The sequence below is a fragment of the Sminthopsis crassicaudata genome, chromosome 3 (genome assembly GCF_048593235.1).
Source record: "Sminthopsis crassicaudata isolate SCR6 chromosome 3, ASM4859323v1, whole genome shotgun sequence".
Lineage (NCBI taxonomy): Eukaryota > Metazoa > Chordata > Mammalia > Dasyuromorphia > Dasyuridae > Sminthopsis > Sminthopsis crassicaudata.
Window position 1 is genome coordinate 36,466,788 of NC_133619.1, and position 18,726 is coordinate 36,485,513.

General features: G+C 36.7%; 1 protein-coding gene across 4 annotated transcripts in view; it reads left to right on the forward strand.

Moving 5' to 3' along the window:
• PIK3CA (phosphatidylinositol-4,5-bisphosphate 3-kinase catalytic subunit alpha) overlaps positions 1-18,726 on the forward strand; it is a 79,036-nt gene that overhangs the window by 53,171 nt on the left and 7,139 nt on the right. For all 4 annotated transcript variants that reach the window (XM_074298238.1, XM_074298237.1, XM_074298239.1 and 1 more), the window contains 8 exons: positions 3,631-3,755; positions 6,105-6,186; positions 6,482-6,646; positions 6,923-7,026; positions 8,638-8,809; positions 10,336-10,442; positions 11,328-11,449; positions 16,081-16,159. In XM_074298238.1, the coding sequence (XP_074154339.1) occupies positions 3,631-3,755; positions 6,105-6,186; positions 6,482-6,646; positions 6,923-7,026; positions 8,638-8,809; positions 10,336-10,442; positions 11,328-11,449; positions 16,081-16,159 (956 nt within the window). The remainder of the gene's footprint in view (positions 1-3,630; positions 3,756-6,104; positions 6,187-6,481; positions 6,647-6,922; positions 7,027-8,637; positions 8,810-10,335; positions 10,443-11,327; positions 11,450-16,080; positions 16,160-18,726) is intronic.

Sequence of the window (18,726 nt, forward strand, 5' to 3'; positions counted from 1 at the left end):
ATGTCTTTTTGATGTATTAATATGGTTTAGTAGGAGGAAATGATAGAATTAAAATATTTTCCCATACCAATAATAATAATTCATGATTATTTAGCAATTCAGGTGGAGAAAGTATTTTCTTCACAATAACCCTTTGAGGTAGTTTGGGTACTATCATGATTCCTATTTTACAGATGAACCAAAAGAGACTCAGAAATAAAATGTGATTTCCTAGGAAGAATATATGTCATAAGTTTTGAAACTATATCTCAAATCCAAATCTTTTGGCCTGAAGACCAGTGTCCTCTCTTCTGGGCCACACTGCCATTATTATGTGTATAGAAAGCTTTTGGTCTTTTAGAAGAAATTTTGCAATTCCTTTAGTCAGTGACAATCCTGAAGTTGATTAATGATCATTTGTGATATTTCTTAATAGTCTAGCCTTCCATGATATAGCCTCTTAACTGTGATTATTTTTATAATGTAGCTATTTTTCTTATTTTCTCCTACATCTGACTTACCATACTGAATTATAGATAGGCATTTCCTTTTCTCAAAAGTTTGCTAGTACCTTCATTCTGACATGTGAGATAAGATATAACACATAAAACTATAGATATTTATATACTCCATAATAGTATTATTAAATTCCCATTTTAGATGGTGTAAAAAGCATTTTTGGTAATTTCTTAATTATTTCTAAATCTATTCTTAGTAACGTCTACATTGTTTTCCCATCACTCTATACCTATCTCTACAGAAGTAGAAGGGGATTGTCCAAGACTAAGGACCAATTTTTATTCTTCTTTGTTTCTTAGATTCAAAGAATACATCACCTTGTCCACCTGCTAGTTATTAACTTCTCTATGTCCAGTTCAGTGTGTTGTGAACACCCTCGATCCAGGACATTCTTGCATGGTAGCTGTCATCTGAGGTCATGTTCTTCTTCCTTAGCCTTTGAGAGCTTAGGTACCCCTGGATTGTGGTAAAAGTTGTGGATTTGGCATCAAAGACTTGAGTTTAAATCTCTGCTCTGCCATTTATTATTTGTGTGACAGTGAGCAAATTACTTCCCTTTGCTGGGCCCCTCAGGTTCCTCATTTCTAAGATGACAAAAGTTAGACTAGACAGTCTTTAAAGCCCTAGAGGCTCTAAATCTATGACCCCATTTTATAAATCACATTAAATAGCATTTTAAAGCTTCCCCTGTTGCTTTTTCTAGTATCATTATTATTATGGTCATGATTATAACAAGTGACCATGTTTATTAGTTCAGAAAATGATCTTTATATTTTATCACAACTACCTCCTCCCTAAAACAAATTAGTATTTTTATACTTTAGTTTTGGTAAGGAAAATGAACAAATAACGCTTAATCAAAACTCTGTCACTAACTTGTCACAAATTCATTTTCATTTTGAGACTAGAAAAAGAACTGATATGTCCTAAGAAAAAAATTATAGTGGATCAGATGGTTAGGTGTCTTATCTTGAATATAACTTTGGAATCATAGCCCAGTTGAACTCAAGGAGAGAGTCATTTATTCTTTCCAAGCAAGCCAAGTTTCTCTCAGAGGAAAATATCTTTGTTTCCTTGTACCTCTATGGATTTTTTAGTCTTCTTTCATGGAAAGTCAGTAACCCTACATGAAAAAACTCACAAAATATTCCCCAAACAATAGTGATATATCAGGAGAGTGGTATCTATAGACATATCAGGATATTGCAATTATGAACTATATGACTTTGCACTTAACACTGAAAATACAACTGTAGCTATTAAAGACATACTATAAAATAGCAATACTAGAGGCTGTTAAACATTTACTTATCTATCATAAGTTTTAACTGTTATGGATGTCACTCCATTAGCCTTATTAAATTAATTTGCATTCATATTATCAGAGAATATAAAACTCAGCATGTATTCATGGAATCCTTTGTGTATAAATAAAGTTTCTTAATATTGGATAAAGAAGTAGTTCTCAGGATCAAAACCCAATTGAGTCTATCATATATGGATGGTAGAAATGGCATGGACACCTAGGCAAGCCAGCCTAGTGAAACAGCAAGGCACCCTGAGAGAGAAATTGTGAGTAGCACATGCCTGGCAAATCAGGCTAGCATCCTTACCCACTTTGACCTGATGGTGACAGCCTAGGACCCAAGCTTTGGAAATGGCAGTACCATTCAGACCAGCAGACCTGCTTCTAACCCATCCCCTGCAGCTAGCATCGAGGGGAGAAATCATTGTAGAGAAAAGACACGCCTTCCTCATCACCTTAGTCAGCCATTACTGATCCTCTGCCATAATTAGGCAAATGGGAGTTGTGGCACCTTCAAGACCATTGATCTGGCTTCTAGCCCAGCACTCATAGCTGTCATCCAGAGAAATGGCTCTTGTAGAAAGGGGACCAGCTACCCCACCAGCTGCCACCCAACTGCCACCCACAGGGCAGGCACTCCAGCATAACTGAAGCAGCAAAGTACCCTGAGAGAAAGTCAAACCACCTGTCTCCCCTCAGACCCTGGTAGAGGTAGACTAGAGCTCCAAACCTAAGGTCCTGAGAGGAATACTGCTTTCAGCCCAGTGCCCTCAACCATCCTCCTAGAAGCAACCTCTATGGAAGTGTAGCCTGACCCTGCTGCTGCAGGTGGTACTGAAAACCTAGACAAAGAAAGTTTTTGTTGTCCTTGACTCTTTCCACTGGTCTAACATCAGAAATGGGTATGATTTTTTTTCAGAAGAAATGGCATTCAAGAAAAGTATTGACTCTGCTCTAATTGTATCCTAAGATCCATTGGCCCTCTCCATTTAACTGGCAACTGAGCACACCCATTAGAATGGGTACTCCTGAGAGCAGGGGCTATCTGACTTTTCTAAATGTTTCCCAGTGTTTAACACAGGTTCTACCACAAGTACTTAATTAATCACTGCTCAGTTTGTCATGGCTGAAGAATCTTTGATTCAAAATGAAAAGTAAATGCATATTTCTAAGAAAATGCAATTGGCTTTTTTACTTGACTTTTTATTATTGACTTGTAGAATTTTACTAGTGTTTTTCTTTGTTTCTTATGTGTCTGAATAGTAGATATTGCTATAAACTGACAGAATTTGAGAGTTGTAAAGGACCTCTGTGGCTATCTAGTCCAACCCATACCATATACAAAGGGAATGTGGGAAAAGCCACAAGAATGATTTAGAGTTGGCCTCCATCAAGAATGAGCCTCTGGAGGCCCCTCAATGCTTTCATTTGTTTCTCTGCCAGTCTCCTAGCCAGGAAAACAGACTAGGTTCCAGTGAAATAGGAAGGGGCCACACTGAAAGCTAGAGAAATGAATTACCCATTAGTTATTTTCCCCTACCCCCTGCCCTCTTTCAGCCCCTATCATCCATTGTTATATAGAGTAGTAAATACAGACTTTTAGATAATTTAGCCAGACTTAGACTAAGAATTTGTTGTAAGTAGTAAATGGAAATAAACTGAATTTTGGCCATTCCAGCTTATCTCCAGTAACCTTGCCATTTAGATAGTCCTTGTTAATACTGTAAACGCATTGAAAATCTTTTGATTAATAATTAGATTCAAATGAATCCAGAAAGAAATACTACAAGGGGATACCATAACTAAGATGCTTCTTTGTTTTACAGAGTAATAGGATAGCTCGAGATAATGAATTGAGAGAAAATGACAAAGAACAGCTCCGGGCGATTTGTACACGAGACCCTCTGTCTGAGATCACTGAGCAAGAAAAGGACTTCCTGTGGAGTCATAGGTCAGGACTAAAAGAGATTTTCAAAATAGGGTTTGTTTTTGTAAAGTATAGTATTGATGCTAACTGACTCTTATTTATTTACTTATTATTTACTTTTTAAAAGACCTTTCTATAAATCTAATCTATTGTAAGGGAAAATGTGCATAGTGCACATAGCTCAGAATAATGTAAAGTTAGATCAGTAAATGTTGCACTTTTCATTTTCTGATTAGCTCTGAAAACCTTTCTGTTTCAACCCTGCCAAAGGCCTTTGTAAAGTTATGTCTACTCTCTTTTACAATAGTAAATTTCATAATCACATTTGTCCTTCTGAAGGTCAAAGTTTATCCTCTAGGTAGATTTTATGTAATAGCACTTGATGATTTATAAGTCCTTTATGTCAGTTTTAATTTAACTTGATCCTCACATTCTTCCTGTGAGTTAAGTACTACAGATACTGTCTCTTTCTCTGAGGAGAGAACTGATACCCAGTGCACGTACTAAGTGTGCTTCACCTTATAAATTGGTTGGGGAAGAGGAAGTAGTGAGATCATGTCTGTCACCTTTCACTCCCTCCTTTCCCCATCCCAGGTAATTGATAGTTCCTACTCCACTTATAACATTCAAAAATTATCCTTGTTTCTTGTCCTTCTTCCACTTACTACCCTGAAATTTTTATTTTCTTCCGTAATTGTTAATGACTCTAATAAAAGGTTTATTGGATGAAGAAACTAAAAATAGTGACTAACTGGGATTGGAGCCCAGCTATGGCTTCCAGCATTCTCTCCCTGGACTTCATTCTTTTAAGCTAATGATGGAGAATTGATCATTCCTTTTACTTTTTTTTTTTTTTTTAAATAAAAAGCTTATTTTCATTTCTCATTTTAAATCTCTTTTTCTTTTCTTTCTTAGGAGTTATACTTAGGTCTAGTTTTCAGTGATGAAAGGAGTGAGCTAATACAGTTTGAATAATGCAAATTTGTGTATTTGACTAAAAGGTATTACTGACCTTTCTGCAAGACTCTAAACGTGTTTGAAATTTTGTCCAGTGCCTCAATGAAACTACTGCTACATATTAAATCTGTTGTACTTTGCATAAGTGGAAAAATAAATTTAAGACTGATACCTTCAAAAAACTTTCTGAATCATTCTGCTCTATCAGAAGAGGCAGCATAGTATAATGGATAGAAAGCCAGAGAACCAGCCTCAAGGCCAGGAGAGCTGGGTTTACATTCTGCCTCTGACAGAATGGACAGTCATTTTAACTTCACAGTATTCAAGCAATTTTCTAAGACTCAAAGTTACAGAGAAGGCACTGACTTATATTGGTAGAAGATCACAAATAAAGACCCCTTTCTTTCTTCTCTTCAGGCATACCCTTCTATTTCATACCCCTGTTAGATTAGTGCCATTATAAGTTTCCTGTTTATTGTTTCTTAAAATAAACTTTATTGACATCTTCTTTTTCATAGCACCTACATTTTCCAATATATTCTTCTCCCTATCCCTTCCAGAGAATCCCTCTTATAACAAAGAATAAAAAAGAGGTGGGGGAAAGTAGTTCAGTAAAACTAGTATATGTGTCAAAAAGTCTGACATACAGGCAGTATTCCACACCTGTAGCCCCCTACCTCTGTAAAGAACCATAAGGGAGGAGGAAAATTCCATAGCACAATTATTGGGGGCCAAGATTAGTCATAATACGTTCGTAATATTCATAGTGTCATTTCTGTTATTTCTATGTACCTCATTATTGTTGTGTATGTTATTTTCCTGTTTCACTTTACCTCATAAGCTTTCCATATTCTATATTTCTTATAGTTAAACAAAATTCCATTCCATTCATAGACCATAGCTTAACTGGCCACACCTTAGTCAATGACTATCTCTGCTTTCTTTCCAGTTTTTGACTTCATGCAAAATTTACTACAAATGCCTGTAAACATATTTGTGTATTTGGGCCTTTATTTTTGTCATTGCTCTCTTTTTTCCCTATTTACAGTAACTAGCATTTATATAGTACTTTAAGGTTTTTAAGGTGCTTTATATATTACTCTTATTTGCTCACAACAATCCTGGAAGTTAGAACACTATAATTATTATGATCACTATTTTACTGTTAAAGAAACTGGGACAAACAGGGTTAAGTGACTTGTCTGGGGTCACATAGCTACTAAGTGTGTGATTCAGGATATAAACTCAGGGCTTTCTAACTCTGACTCCAGCACTCTATGCTTTGTGCCCTCCATCAACTTTTTAAAAAATCTAACGATAACTGAATTATTGAAAATTGGACAATGAAAACTTTTGAGTAATGTACAAACAATATAAATACATGTTTAATTTGCTTATTTGTTTCTTTTTGAACAGGCATTATTGTGTCAATATACCAGAAATTCTACCTAAACTACTTCTGTCTGTTAAGTGGAATTCTAGAGATGAAGTAGCCCAGGTAAATATGTACACACATACACACACACACATACACACACATACACACACACACACACACACACACACATTTATTAGAAAAATGATATAAAATGAGCATATATCAATTGCTGGATTTTATATTTTTCTAAGCAACATACATATAAAGAATGTAATTAGTGGTAAAAGCAGATTTAGTAGGACTGAGTATATGAAATGGTGCTACTTCAGCTAATAAAATAAACAGTTTAAATTATATATTCATAGTTCAGTAAGTATGGATATGGAAGAGACATGTTTATATTTTTCATATACAGATGTATTGCCTGGTAAAAGATTGGCCCCCAATCAAACCAGAACAGGCCATGGAACTTTTGGACTGTAATTATCCAGACCCTATGGTTCGAGCTTTTGCTGTTCGATGCTTGGAGAAATATTTAACTGATGACAAACTTTCTCAGTACTTAATTCAACTGGTTCAGGTATGCTCATGTATTTTATCAATTAAGATTTCACCCATAAAACATTAGCTTGATTTTATATGTTTATAGTGAATGTTTTCTCTTAAGACATGTAAAATCTAAAAAATCAAAAGCCACATAATGTTTGATTCACCTACTTATTCTTTCTAAAATATAAAAAATTCAATTTATTATATTAAAGGCACGAAAGCAACTTTGATTTTGAGCATTTGTATTCAAAAGTGTAACCATCTACAAAATTTTCTCCAATTCATATAATGGTTTTTTGTTCATTAGGTTCTGAAGTATGAACAATATTTGGATAACCTGCTTGTGAGATTTTTACTCAAGAAAGCACTAACAAATCAAAGGATAGGGCACTTTTTCTTTTGGCATTTAAAGTAAGTTACATTCCCCTCTCTCCCTCATCCAGTTCATACAGTTGTATATCATGTATAGCATTAGGTATTTTTCAGTTATGATTTTCTCCTCCTTTAGAGCTTCGAATCAATGAACCTGTTCCTGGGTATTACTAGGGTTGCTGGGGTGGGGCAGATGAAGATTTATAAAGGTGAATCAGAAGGCACCAAAGAGACTTTTTTTGCCAGCACTGTGCTAAGTGCTTTTATAAATACTACTTTATGTGATTCTCACAACAACCTGGGAGGCAGGTGCTATTATTATCCCCATTTTACAGTTGAGGAAACTGAGATAGACAAGGTGAAGTGACCTGCCCAGGGTTCCACAATTAGTAACCATCTGGGGCTGGATTTGAACTCAGATCTTCCTGACCTCTTTTGTACTCCAAGTCTAGCACTTTAGTTATTGAGCCACTTTCTCAGCTTTCTCAGCTAATAGATACTATTTTGCTACAGGTGACATGTGCAATAATAAGCAGACTTGAGCTTTTGTTATTTTTTTTAAATGTAAAGACTTTTTGTCTGATGAGATCTCAGTACCCTGAAAAATCTGGCATCTTGTCAGGTGTAAGCGTATTGCTCTCTCTAGTGAAACACATCACTGCCCTGCTTGCCCAACCCAAGAAGTTTTATCATTGTATTATTGAAATAATATAAAAATAGACTGTATTCTGGGTAAGTTTTGAACAGTAGGGGTATTCTTATGCTGGAGAACTATAATTGTCCTGTCAGAACTTCCTTAGTCCTCGAATATCCTAAAGCATTGCTCACGTGTTCTCATGCTATTCTGCATCATAGCCATTGTACTTGGGCAGGTGCTGATCCTCTCCTCTATACCCATACCTCCAGAAGGGCAGGGCCCACCTTTGTTATCTCTCTCCCTAGCATAGGGCTCTGCATAGGGCAGGGGCTTCGTGAATGTCTGGAGGTACAATTAGCTCTTTGGTTCTTCCTCTTTATTTCATTATGAGTTTGCCTGACTTTGATCATTAGTATTCATATGACAAATAAATCAATGACAATTAACTGAAGAAATGCCTGATGATAATATTAAGTAGTACATAAAAGTATCTATTTGCAAAGGGTAGCTAAAGATTTCAATTCTGATTGATCTGTCCTTATTAGACTTGTCCTCACCAAGAGTGTAAAATTGAGTTGTTGGTATCTCTGGTACTGGATGGGGAGCTAGGAAGACTCAGGTTCAAGTCCTGCCTGATACCTTCAGGCAAAGTTCTGGCATATACTGGGCCTAGACTCATTTCAGCAGTGAAGTCACAGGCCCAGTTCCCAGACCTTACCCCACCGGGACTTTAATAAGCGCTTAAATGGAGCAGCTAATGTGGCGTAATGAATGGAGCACTGGCCCAGGAGTTAGGTGAACTTGAGTTCAAATCCAGCCTCAGACACTTAACACTTACTAGCTGTATAATCCTGGGCAAGTCACTTAACCCCAACTACTTCTCCAAAAAAAAAAAAAAAAGTGTTTAAGTATCCATAGATATAAATAGAAATGGAATACTATATGTAGTTCCTATAAATGATAGTTAAAATCAGTACTTAGAACTATTTTTAAGTTTTAAAATGTCATCTTAGGTCTGAAATGCATAATAAAACTGTCAGCCAGAGATTTGGTTTGCTTTTGGAGTCATACTGTCGAGCATGTGGGATGTATCTAAAGCATCTGAATCGGCAGGTAGAGGCCATGGAGAAACTGATTAACCTCACCGACATTCTCAAACAGGAGAAGAAGGATGAGACACAAAAGGTATATTTTTCTTTATACAAAAGACATTATATGTCCCTTCCAGACATTAGATGTCTAAGACTTCTTTCCTTAAGCCAGCCTATTATTAAATTCTTTTTGGCAGTATTCCTGAAAATACCAGAATATTGTTGTTTCCATAAGGTTTGCTGGGAATAAGCGAAGTTACTGACATGAATACCTTAAACATATTCACACCATGAATTTGTGACAGATGGTTACTTATAATCTCAGCCCCTAGGTTCCTAGTTGGGTGACAGTTCACCAAGCCAATTTTTATAATAGTGAGGAATAAGAAATGGAACTCCAGTGATTTCCATCTTTCTTGCCCTCACACCTTTTAATTCTATCTGCTACATTCCCCAAAGTAGTAGCATTTTCACGTATAGATTACAGATAGGAATTTTCTTTAGTTTTGAAATTAAGCGTTATGACAGATTCTGATGTGTGTGGATATCATCAGGTATCTTATTGTACTAGATTCTTCACCTGAGACATGGGTAAAATAGCTCAGTTTTTCTTACGGAAACTTAAAGCAGAGGCCATAGCTTCATAGCTACTGACACACAAATGACTGCTTGGACTTCTGAATCACAGACTCTGTATGATTTTTCCCATGATCAATTTTAGACCACTGTACAGAATACAAGCTAAAATTTTTTTTTAAGTCGCCTTAGAATTATCACATTCTTTTGGTACTACTTCTTTAAAAACACACACACACACACACACACACACACACACACACACACACACACCACCCCAAAATAGATAAATCTGTAAACAAAAGTCATTTTGTTAACCTAAGGGACAACTAGAGTATATGATTCATTCTTTAGGAAGTGATTATACTATTATATTAAAGTGTTAATTGAACAGCAGAGAAGAGAACCTATTACATAGAAATCAAAATTGTATATTTAGATTGCAATTTTTTTCTTAAAGTAACTGAACTTAAGCAAAAAAAAAGAAAGAAATCCTGCATTGGTGATTAAAAGTTTTTAAAATAAATTTGCATATTCCTTAAGTCTGGTTTGAAGTAGCCATAAGTTATTTATAATTCATACACTGGACCCCACATAAAATGCAGAACCCATTTAAGCATAGATTCTTTCTGAATTCATACTGCCAATTTTCTGCTTTTTAAAATTCTCAGGATTACCTCTTCCCACTATAGGAAAAAGGGCAATACTATTGTCTGAAAAATCAAAAAGTTTTAGGCTAATGCCCTATGGCATATGCAGCTTCATCTCTCATAGTCAGGACTTAGTCCTGTGTTGGCAGGTACAGGGCAGTTTCCTTAGCCTGCTCCTCACCCCATGCCTTCCAAGGAAGCATGCAGAGCTGTCTCTCCCAGCTCCTCTCCTTTTTTACAGCTGCCTTCATCTAGCACTCAGCCAGGTGTACCACAATCCAGGGTCAGGATCCAGTTCAAAGACTCTCGATTATGAAAGAGTAAGGATTACTTTACTTTTCATGGAATCATTGCCATTGCAGTTCTCAGACACTGACTCTAATTATCGTATCAGGTACAGATGAAGTTCTTGGTGGAGCAAATGAGACGACCTGATTACATGGATGCTTTACAAGGCTTTATCTCTCCCCTTAACCCTGCTCATCAACTAGGAAATCTCAGGTATGGTGCTGTATCAAAACTGTATGAAGAAATTTGCAGATCCATTCAGAGATGAGCATGATAGGACACCTCTGTAATCTTAGCTAGCAGGGAGGTTGACTCTTGAGAGTTCTGAGCTGCAGTCAGCAATGTCAGTTACAGATCTGCCCTCAGTTTGGGTATCAGTCTGATGAACCTCTTTGAGCATGGGAGTTTTCTTGCCACTGAGAGAGGAATTATCTTGTGAATAACCCCTGCATTCCAACCTGGGCAAAAAGAGAACTCATCATGAATGAATGAATGGATATTTTAGAGTTCATTCATGATGATCATATCACTCCTGTGATCAGTTTCACCATTTGTAAAAATAAAAAGTATCATACCTATACTAATTAGCTGCAAGATTATTATGCAGAAAACATTGTATAAAACTTTTTAGAGTACTTAAAGAGTGTCAGTTATTATTAGATAGACAAAACATTTTAGAAAAAATATATATATTTTTAAAATAGATTAAATAAATTAGTTGATGCTATAATTCCAGCAAAAGAGTAATAGCAAAAATAGTCTGATTTTGAATAAATACAAGCTTAGCACATACTATATTTTCTTTGGAAGAATCTGTGATTTTTTTTTTTTTAAATTTTATGTGATTGCCATGTGATAATATTCAGTTAAAGTTTAAGCTACGAGTTGAAAATTGCAAACAGGCTAATATTTAGTAATTTTTTTTTACCTAGAGTACTTTCAAAATGTCCATTATCATATCCATAAAATGTAAAAAAAACTTTTTTTAAAAAGTATTGTTTAAAAAAAACAAACTTTATAGGTTAGTCTAACATGAAGGTTCTTTTTATTTTTTATTTTTTTATTTTTTTTTTTTTTATGTTTTTAATCATTTTAAAGGCTTGAAGAGTGTCGGATTATGTCTTCCGCAAAAAGACCACTGTGGTTGAATTGGGAGAACCCAGATATCATGTCAGAATTACTATTTCAGAACAATGAGATCATCTTTAAAAATGGGGATGGTAAGACAAATATTAATTAATTTATAAAATTGATATATGCAACTGTCTTTATTATGTAAGGATTTGCAAATAAAACTGTTTCAAATTGTTTTAAAAATACACTCATGAAGATGTACTCCACTGAGAAAAGATGCCCAAAAAAGCTTGATATTTAAATTTCAAGAGCAACAACTATTGGATCACAGTTTTTCCTATAATGAATGAAGTTCTGATATGAACACAGGCATGTAAACATGCAAATTCAACTATTTGTTAACCTCAACTTTTTAAGTAATAAGGACATAACTATAGATGTGATTCCACACATGACTCCACTCTCAGTGAATGCAAAGTCTAATTCTCAGTGTATGTAGAGTCTAATTCAGGGAAGAAAATACACATAAATAACTCTGATATAAAGGAAAATAAAAGGACTATGAGAAATTTGAGCAAAGAAAAATCATGTGACTTTGGAAAAGCCAAGGAGGGTTGGCCCTGCATCAGATCTTGAAGGAAGGGACAGCAACAGATGGCAGTTGAAGGTGGGGGAGAGAATAGGAGATCCATTCCAGGTAGGAGAGCCACAGAAACTAGAGAGAGCCAGAGGAAAATCACTAAAGAGTCATAGGAAATCTAAATCATCAAGAACTTACTAAGAGCCTCCCTATAAGATGCTGCATTAGAGACAGAGGGGATTTGACTGGGGACAAAATCATGGATGTAAATAATATGCAAAATAAATACAAATTAATTTCAGGAAGGAAAGGGGAACACTATCATCTGGGGAAGTCTGAAGAGTTCCTTGTAGCACTAGCATTTAGTGTTAGAAGGAAACTAGAGATTCCAAAATCCCTAAAGGGGAGGAAAGAGAGCATGGAGAAGACAACTTGTGAAAACACACAATTGGATATAGATTGTTAAATGGAGAAATTAGATATAGAATGTTAAATGGAGAAATCAACATAAAATATTACTTTGCCCTGGGTATGTAAAGTAAGGGGAAATCATATAAAATCAATGTAGAAAGAGAGGTTCAAATCAGATTTTGCAGGACTTTAAATGTCAGACCTAGAGGCCACAGGGAATTCTGAAGTTTCTCGAGCAAAGGATTACTCTGGTAAAACCTGTGCTTCAATCAGTGTGCAAACATTGCTTAGGTACTGACCTAAGCACTAGGACTACAGGAGCCTACAAGGAAATAGGGGAGACAACCTGCAAATAGCCATGCACAAATAAGCTATATATAAGAGAAATTGGAAGGAATCCACAGAAGAAAGGGATCCAGCAAGGCTTCTTGGAGAAGGGGGAAAGAAATCAAAGAAGTCAAGAGGTGGAGATGTGAAAGGGAGAGCATTCCAGCCTGGAAGGCCGCCACTTAATGCCCAGGGTAAGGAGATGGAGTGTCTTGTTTTAGGAACCTCAAGTAGGCCAGTGTCACTAGGTCACAGAGTGAGGAAATTGGGCAGGGGCAAGAGAGTTTAGGAAAGAATTTTAATTTCAAAACAGAGATTTTATATTTGATCTTGCAGGTAAAAGGAAACCACTGGAGTTTGTTGACTAGGGGTCAAACCTGTAGTTTAGTAAGATCACTGATAGCTGAGTGAAGGGGTAGAGTAGAGTGCCAAGAGATTTTTGTCAGACAGAAAGAAGGCAGAAGTTTTAGAAGAGTCTGAAGCAGGATGAAGAGATGATCAGGGAGGTAAAAAAGGATTGCCATCTAGCACTTAGGAGCCAGTTAAGGTCCCAGAACTTAAATTTGCAGTGGACTCAGCACAGTTTCATGGTTTCCTCTAGCTTTGTTCAACAACAGAGGGTGGGAAAATTCCAAGACCACGACTTCATAGGGCAAGATAGAGTATAGGCTTGGTCTTCTTCACCAGCAGGCCAAGATGAGGAAAGGAAAAAAGTGTAGCTGGTGCAGGAATAGTAGGCTGGGAGAGAACTGCAGGATGGGAGATTATGGTATGGATGAAGAAGAGGGTTTGGGGTTACAAAGCAGAAGGAGAGGTGGAAGGTAAATAGGTTGTGATCAAAGTTTGTGCATATAAATATAATGAAGCACTTTAGGAAGATTTCTTTGGCACCTTCTGGACGATAGAATGTTGATGAAGACTGGAGGTGGAAAGACCAGTTAGGTGATGGAAAAGTGAAGCCATGGAAGTAGAGGGAAAACATTATGAGAGGTGTTGTAGATATAGGTTTGAGAGCCCTAGAGATCAGTATAAGGAGAAGGACAAGGAAGAGTGAATCATGAATTCCTCTGAGATTGCAGTAAGAGGTGAAGGAGCAACTGCCATGGTGCTCTTATTGAGATTTGAAAGAATATGAAAAACCTGTAAGGCGCTATGTGACTGAGGCAGCTAGATAGTCTGATGGACGGAGTGTCAGGCCTGATGGCAGGACGATGATCAGTCTGGTCTCAGGTGCTTACCAGCTGTGTGACCCTGGGCCAATCACTGAACTTTGTTTGCTGACTGGAGAAGGGCACATGTCCCAGCTTCTAAAAAGGAAGATGAACCAGATATTCAAACTGTAGGCTGCTGATTTAACTTAAAATTCTCAGGAAATTCTAGAATGTATAATTAACGAGATGGCAAATATCTAGAAAGAGTCAGCGTGGCTTAGTCAAGGACAGCTCAGACCAGATTGACTTCATTTCCTTTTTAGGAAGGATTACTGAGTTTGTAGAGGAGGGGAATGCTGAAGATGTGACTTGTCTGGCTTTGCTAAAATCAAAAATCGGATTCAGTAATTCACACTGGTCTTGTGAAGAAGAGGGAAAAATGTGGTGTGGATGCAGTACAACCAAACACATGAATTCAGAATGTATCGATGTCTGGACTAAAAAGAACTACTGTTACTGCTTCATGTCAGCGTGACAGAGGTCTCTAACAGCGTAGCCTGGGCTTCTAGGAATATATCTGTATCAGTGACTTGGATTAAAGCACATCTAGGTTATTCATGAAATTTGCAGTTGACGCAAAGCTAGAGAGAGACTTAATACATTAGATGACAGGCAAGATCCTAAAGGATACTGACAGACTAGAGCCTTGAACTAAATCTAGTAAGATACATCAGTGGGGATCACTTGGACACAAAAATAAATTAACTTCACAAGTATGAAATAAGCGTAGAAAAGAGGTATGGAAGTGGGTGGCAGTCATTCTGGAAAAGATCTGGGGTTTTGGTGGACTGCAGCCAGTAGTATGATATGGGTGCTGAAAAAGCTAATATGAACTTAGGCTTCCTTGAGAAGGGCTTGGCTTCTAAGGTTAGAGAGGTGATAATATCCTATACTCTGTCTGCCCTGCTCAGACCTCATCTGGTTCTGGGTATGACAGTTAGAGAGGAGATATTAATATTCTAGAGAGTATCTAGAAAAGGGCACCCAGGATGGTAAAGGGCCTTGACTTTGGATCCAGGACATATAAGATTGGTTGAAGGAACTTGATACATTTAACTGGAAGACCAGCTAATGCATGATGGAGATCTTCAAGACAGGAGAGAGCAGTGGATTGACGGGAGAGTTGCAAAGAGGTAAATTTAAGCCTAATGTCAGGAAAAACTGCCTAATAAATAGAGCTGTCCAAGAAAAAGTATAGACCACCTATACAGTAGGTTCCTCTTCATTGAAGATCTTCAAGAAAAGCCTGGATAAGCATTTGTCAGGTGGGGACTCTTTTCATGTGTAGAAATGGTCCTGAAGTCCCTTCCTCCTTTGGAATTTTCTGATTCTGAGTATTTGGAAAAGTAGAATAATTGTAGAGGAATACACTAGTAAGGAATCAAATGAGAAACTAACAGTATAGTAGTGTGTTGTTGTTAGACAAAGAATGCTATAATCAATCAAAAAAAATCTGTTCCGCATTAAGAGTTTTCAACCTATGGGACTTTGGACAAGGCCTGTCACCTGCTTGGACTTTAATTTCCTCATGTGTAAAATGTGGGGGGGAGAGGGAGGAAGGATAGATTAATTGCCTCTTAGTCCTATCACATGTCCTAGAGAAATGACGATAATAAAAGCCACATAAATTAACCTATAATCATTCATCATGTGAAATGGATGGGAAGGAAAGATACAGAATAGATAAATTACATATCCTCAGGAGTTTGATGATGAAATGGAGAAGAAAGGGCAAATGAAAATCATAACCTTTTTAAAAAGTTACAGCCCTTTATGTATTATATGATAACTAATCTTAAATTTGTTTCATAAATGTGATTGTTCATTCATTTCTTATTTTGTCTAGATATTTAATTTAACATAATCATGGAATACCTTCCCTTATGAAGGTACCTTCACTTGACTGTAGAACTTATCATCTCCCATATCCTAACCCACCAACCCTTAAGAATTGTTTCATCAAAACCGATCACATGAGAAGTTACACAAACAGTATATGTCAGTGCTGACTTCCCCATCAAATAGGTCTATCCACTGTACCACACACTGCCCCTCTTCCACTATGCAACTTATAATTGAACTTTTAAAATAATAGCAACACAATTACTTACTGTTATGGAAAATCTTTTTGTGTGAATAAAGTTTTATATATCTAGAATATTGCCTGTCTTGAATTTGTTGGAATCACATGGTACCCAGATTTCCATTGTGGTATTATGGAATAATGTATTGTATTTAACTATTTCAGACTTACGGCAGGATATGCTAACCCTTCAGATCATTCGAATTATGGAAAATATCTGGCAAAATCAGGGTCTTGATCTTCGGTGAGTAATAAAGCTAATATAACAAAGAGTGGATTTTTAAAATTATGTATGGCAAATTGGCTTAGTCTAAGAAAGCCACCTAGTCATGATTAAGTCAGTTCCTTTCCAGTACTGAGAGTTATAGTGTGTGTGTGTGTGTGTGTGTGTGTGTGTGTGTGTGTGTGTGTGTGTAGATAGGTTTTTAAGTAATGTTTGAAGTAGTTTATAAGTGTTGTTCAGCTCTTTTGTTTGTTCTTCCTTCTTTTGCATAGAATAAAAGAATGAAATTTGGCATAAGGTATATATCCAAGAAGAGCAATCAGACTGTCAGAATTTTTTAATTGACTCTGGAGCTCCAGAATGGAAAACAGGGCATTCAAAGGGAGACAAAAGACACATGTTTTAACACTAACTTTCATCATTCTTGAAAAGTTGTCCTTTCTCTGCAATAACTAGGAGTTTAAAGCAGTGAGGTCATAATCTTCATTGTACTTTTTAAGAAACTATAAGCTGAAATAAAAGGCCATTCTTGCAGCACAATTTTGTCACCAAATGCCAACCTTAGTTTCCTTATGTTAAGGATCATGCCTAGGTGAATGGTTCTTAACATCCTGACCTATTTAACCTTCTGGCAAGGCTTTTCTTCTAGCAATCCAATCATCTCCCCATCTCCAACACATCTTTCTCCACTGGTCATCTGATAGCATAAAATCTCATCCATATAAAAAACACCAAGCATTTATTAAAAACCTTGTACAAATACAAAATTGAAACAGTTTCTGCCCCTTGAAGAGTTTATAGTCTTTGGGGCTGGGGATAGGTGGGGGGAGAGGGGGAGCAGGAACAACATGTACACATGTTAATACATACATACAATTAAAAGAACCCCAACACCTGGAAGGACCAGAGAGGGCTTCATGAAGAAAATGGCACTTGACTTGAGTTTTGAAGCAAAGTAAGGATTCTAAGAGTCCAAGGTGAAGAGGGAAAGATGGAATGTGTGGAGGACAGCCAGTGCAAAGTCAGGGAGATGGGAGATGGAGGATAGTGTATGTGAGAAGTAGCAGGAAGGCTGGTCTGGTTGGACTGCAGGGGTGGTGGGGAAAAGAGAAATATGTAACAAGGTTGGCAAAGTAGCTTGGAGCTTTAAGAGCCAGGCAATGGATTGTATAGTTGATCTTAAAAGCAGCAGGGTGCCATGGGAGTTGGTGGGTGAGAGAAACAGGGTTTTACCTGCACTATTGCAAAATCTCTTTGGCAATAGAAGATGGTTTGGAATTGAGACAAGACTGGACACAGGGAGACCAATTAAACTATTGCAGTAGACCAGGTGAGAGGTGATGAAACTCCATCCAATTAAATGAAACCTCGGAATTTTTTATTTAAGTTTGTTATTTTGTTGTTATTCTGCTGCTTCAGTTATGTCCAATTCTCCATAACCCCATTTGGGGTTTTCTTGGCAAAGATTCTGGAGTGGTTTGCCATTTCCTTCTCCAGTATATTTTACAGATGAGGAAACTGAGGCAGATGGAGTTGAGTGGCTTGCTCAGAGTCACATGACTAGTGACAGCGGCCAGATTTGAACTCAGGTCTTCTGGCTCTAGCCTGGCACTTTATCCATTCTGTCATCTAACAACCCTTGTTTTTGTTTTGGTTTGCATTTCTCTAATTAGTGAATTGGAGCATTTCATATGACTTTTGAGTAGCTTGGCTTTCTTCCTTAGAAAACTTTTTTAAGAAATAAAATGAATGTTAGAAAACTGCCTTTGACTATTTATGATTTAGGAAATGCCTCTAAGTTTTATAAATTGGAATCAGTTGCTTATGTGTCTTAGAAATGAGATTCATATCAGAAACTTGCCACAAAAATTTTTTTTCACTCACTTATGTGTTATCCTTCTAATTTTGTTTGGGCCATAATAAAGAGTCTGCCAAGATGTGGAGTTGTAATCTGAATTATTGGAGGGAGTACTGACTGAAGAAATTTGAGATTCAACTTAACTAATACTCTTTTTTCCAAATTTTTTTTTTAGCAATTTTATTTAAAGTTTGAGTTCCAAATTCTGACTTCGCTTCCCTTCCCCCTTCCTGAAACAGTCTCTTTTTAAGACACAACAAGATTTGGTTTGCCCTTTGTACCAACCAACTTAGATTTCCCTTAAGGTAGTAGCAACCCTTGCTCTCTCTAAAATCATCTTCCTCCCTGTGCTGGCCCTTCAGCCTACCTCAGATGCCCAAAACAAAGAAAAAAGACTAATGATAAAGGTAATGGGTATGTCTATAGAAAGAATAATTAGAATGAGGGCAGCAGGCAAAACAGACAAATCAATTTTTACATGCTTATGGACCACTACATCAGTAAGTCATATCAATTCCTGAGAAATGATAATGTCTCTGTTTTGTGAGTAAAGAAAGGGAAAAGGAGAACAAATGACTGTGCAAGGGATTAACTGAATTGACAAAGAGAGAAAGGGAAATCTGAAATTATGGACTTGGCATTCTCTGCCTTTTTACTTTTTCAAATATTGTTGAAGTTACTGAAATCATTTGAGGTAAAGAAAGGTAGGAAGCTAATTGTTAGATTAAAT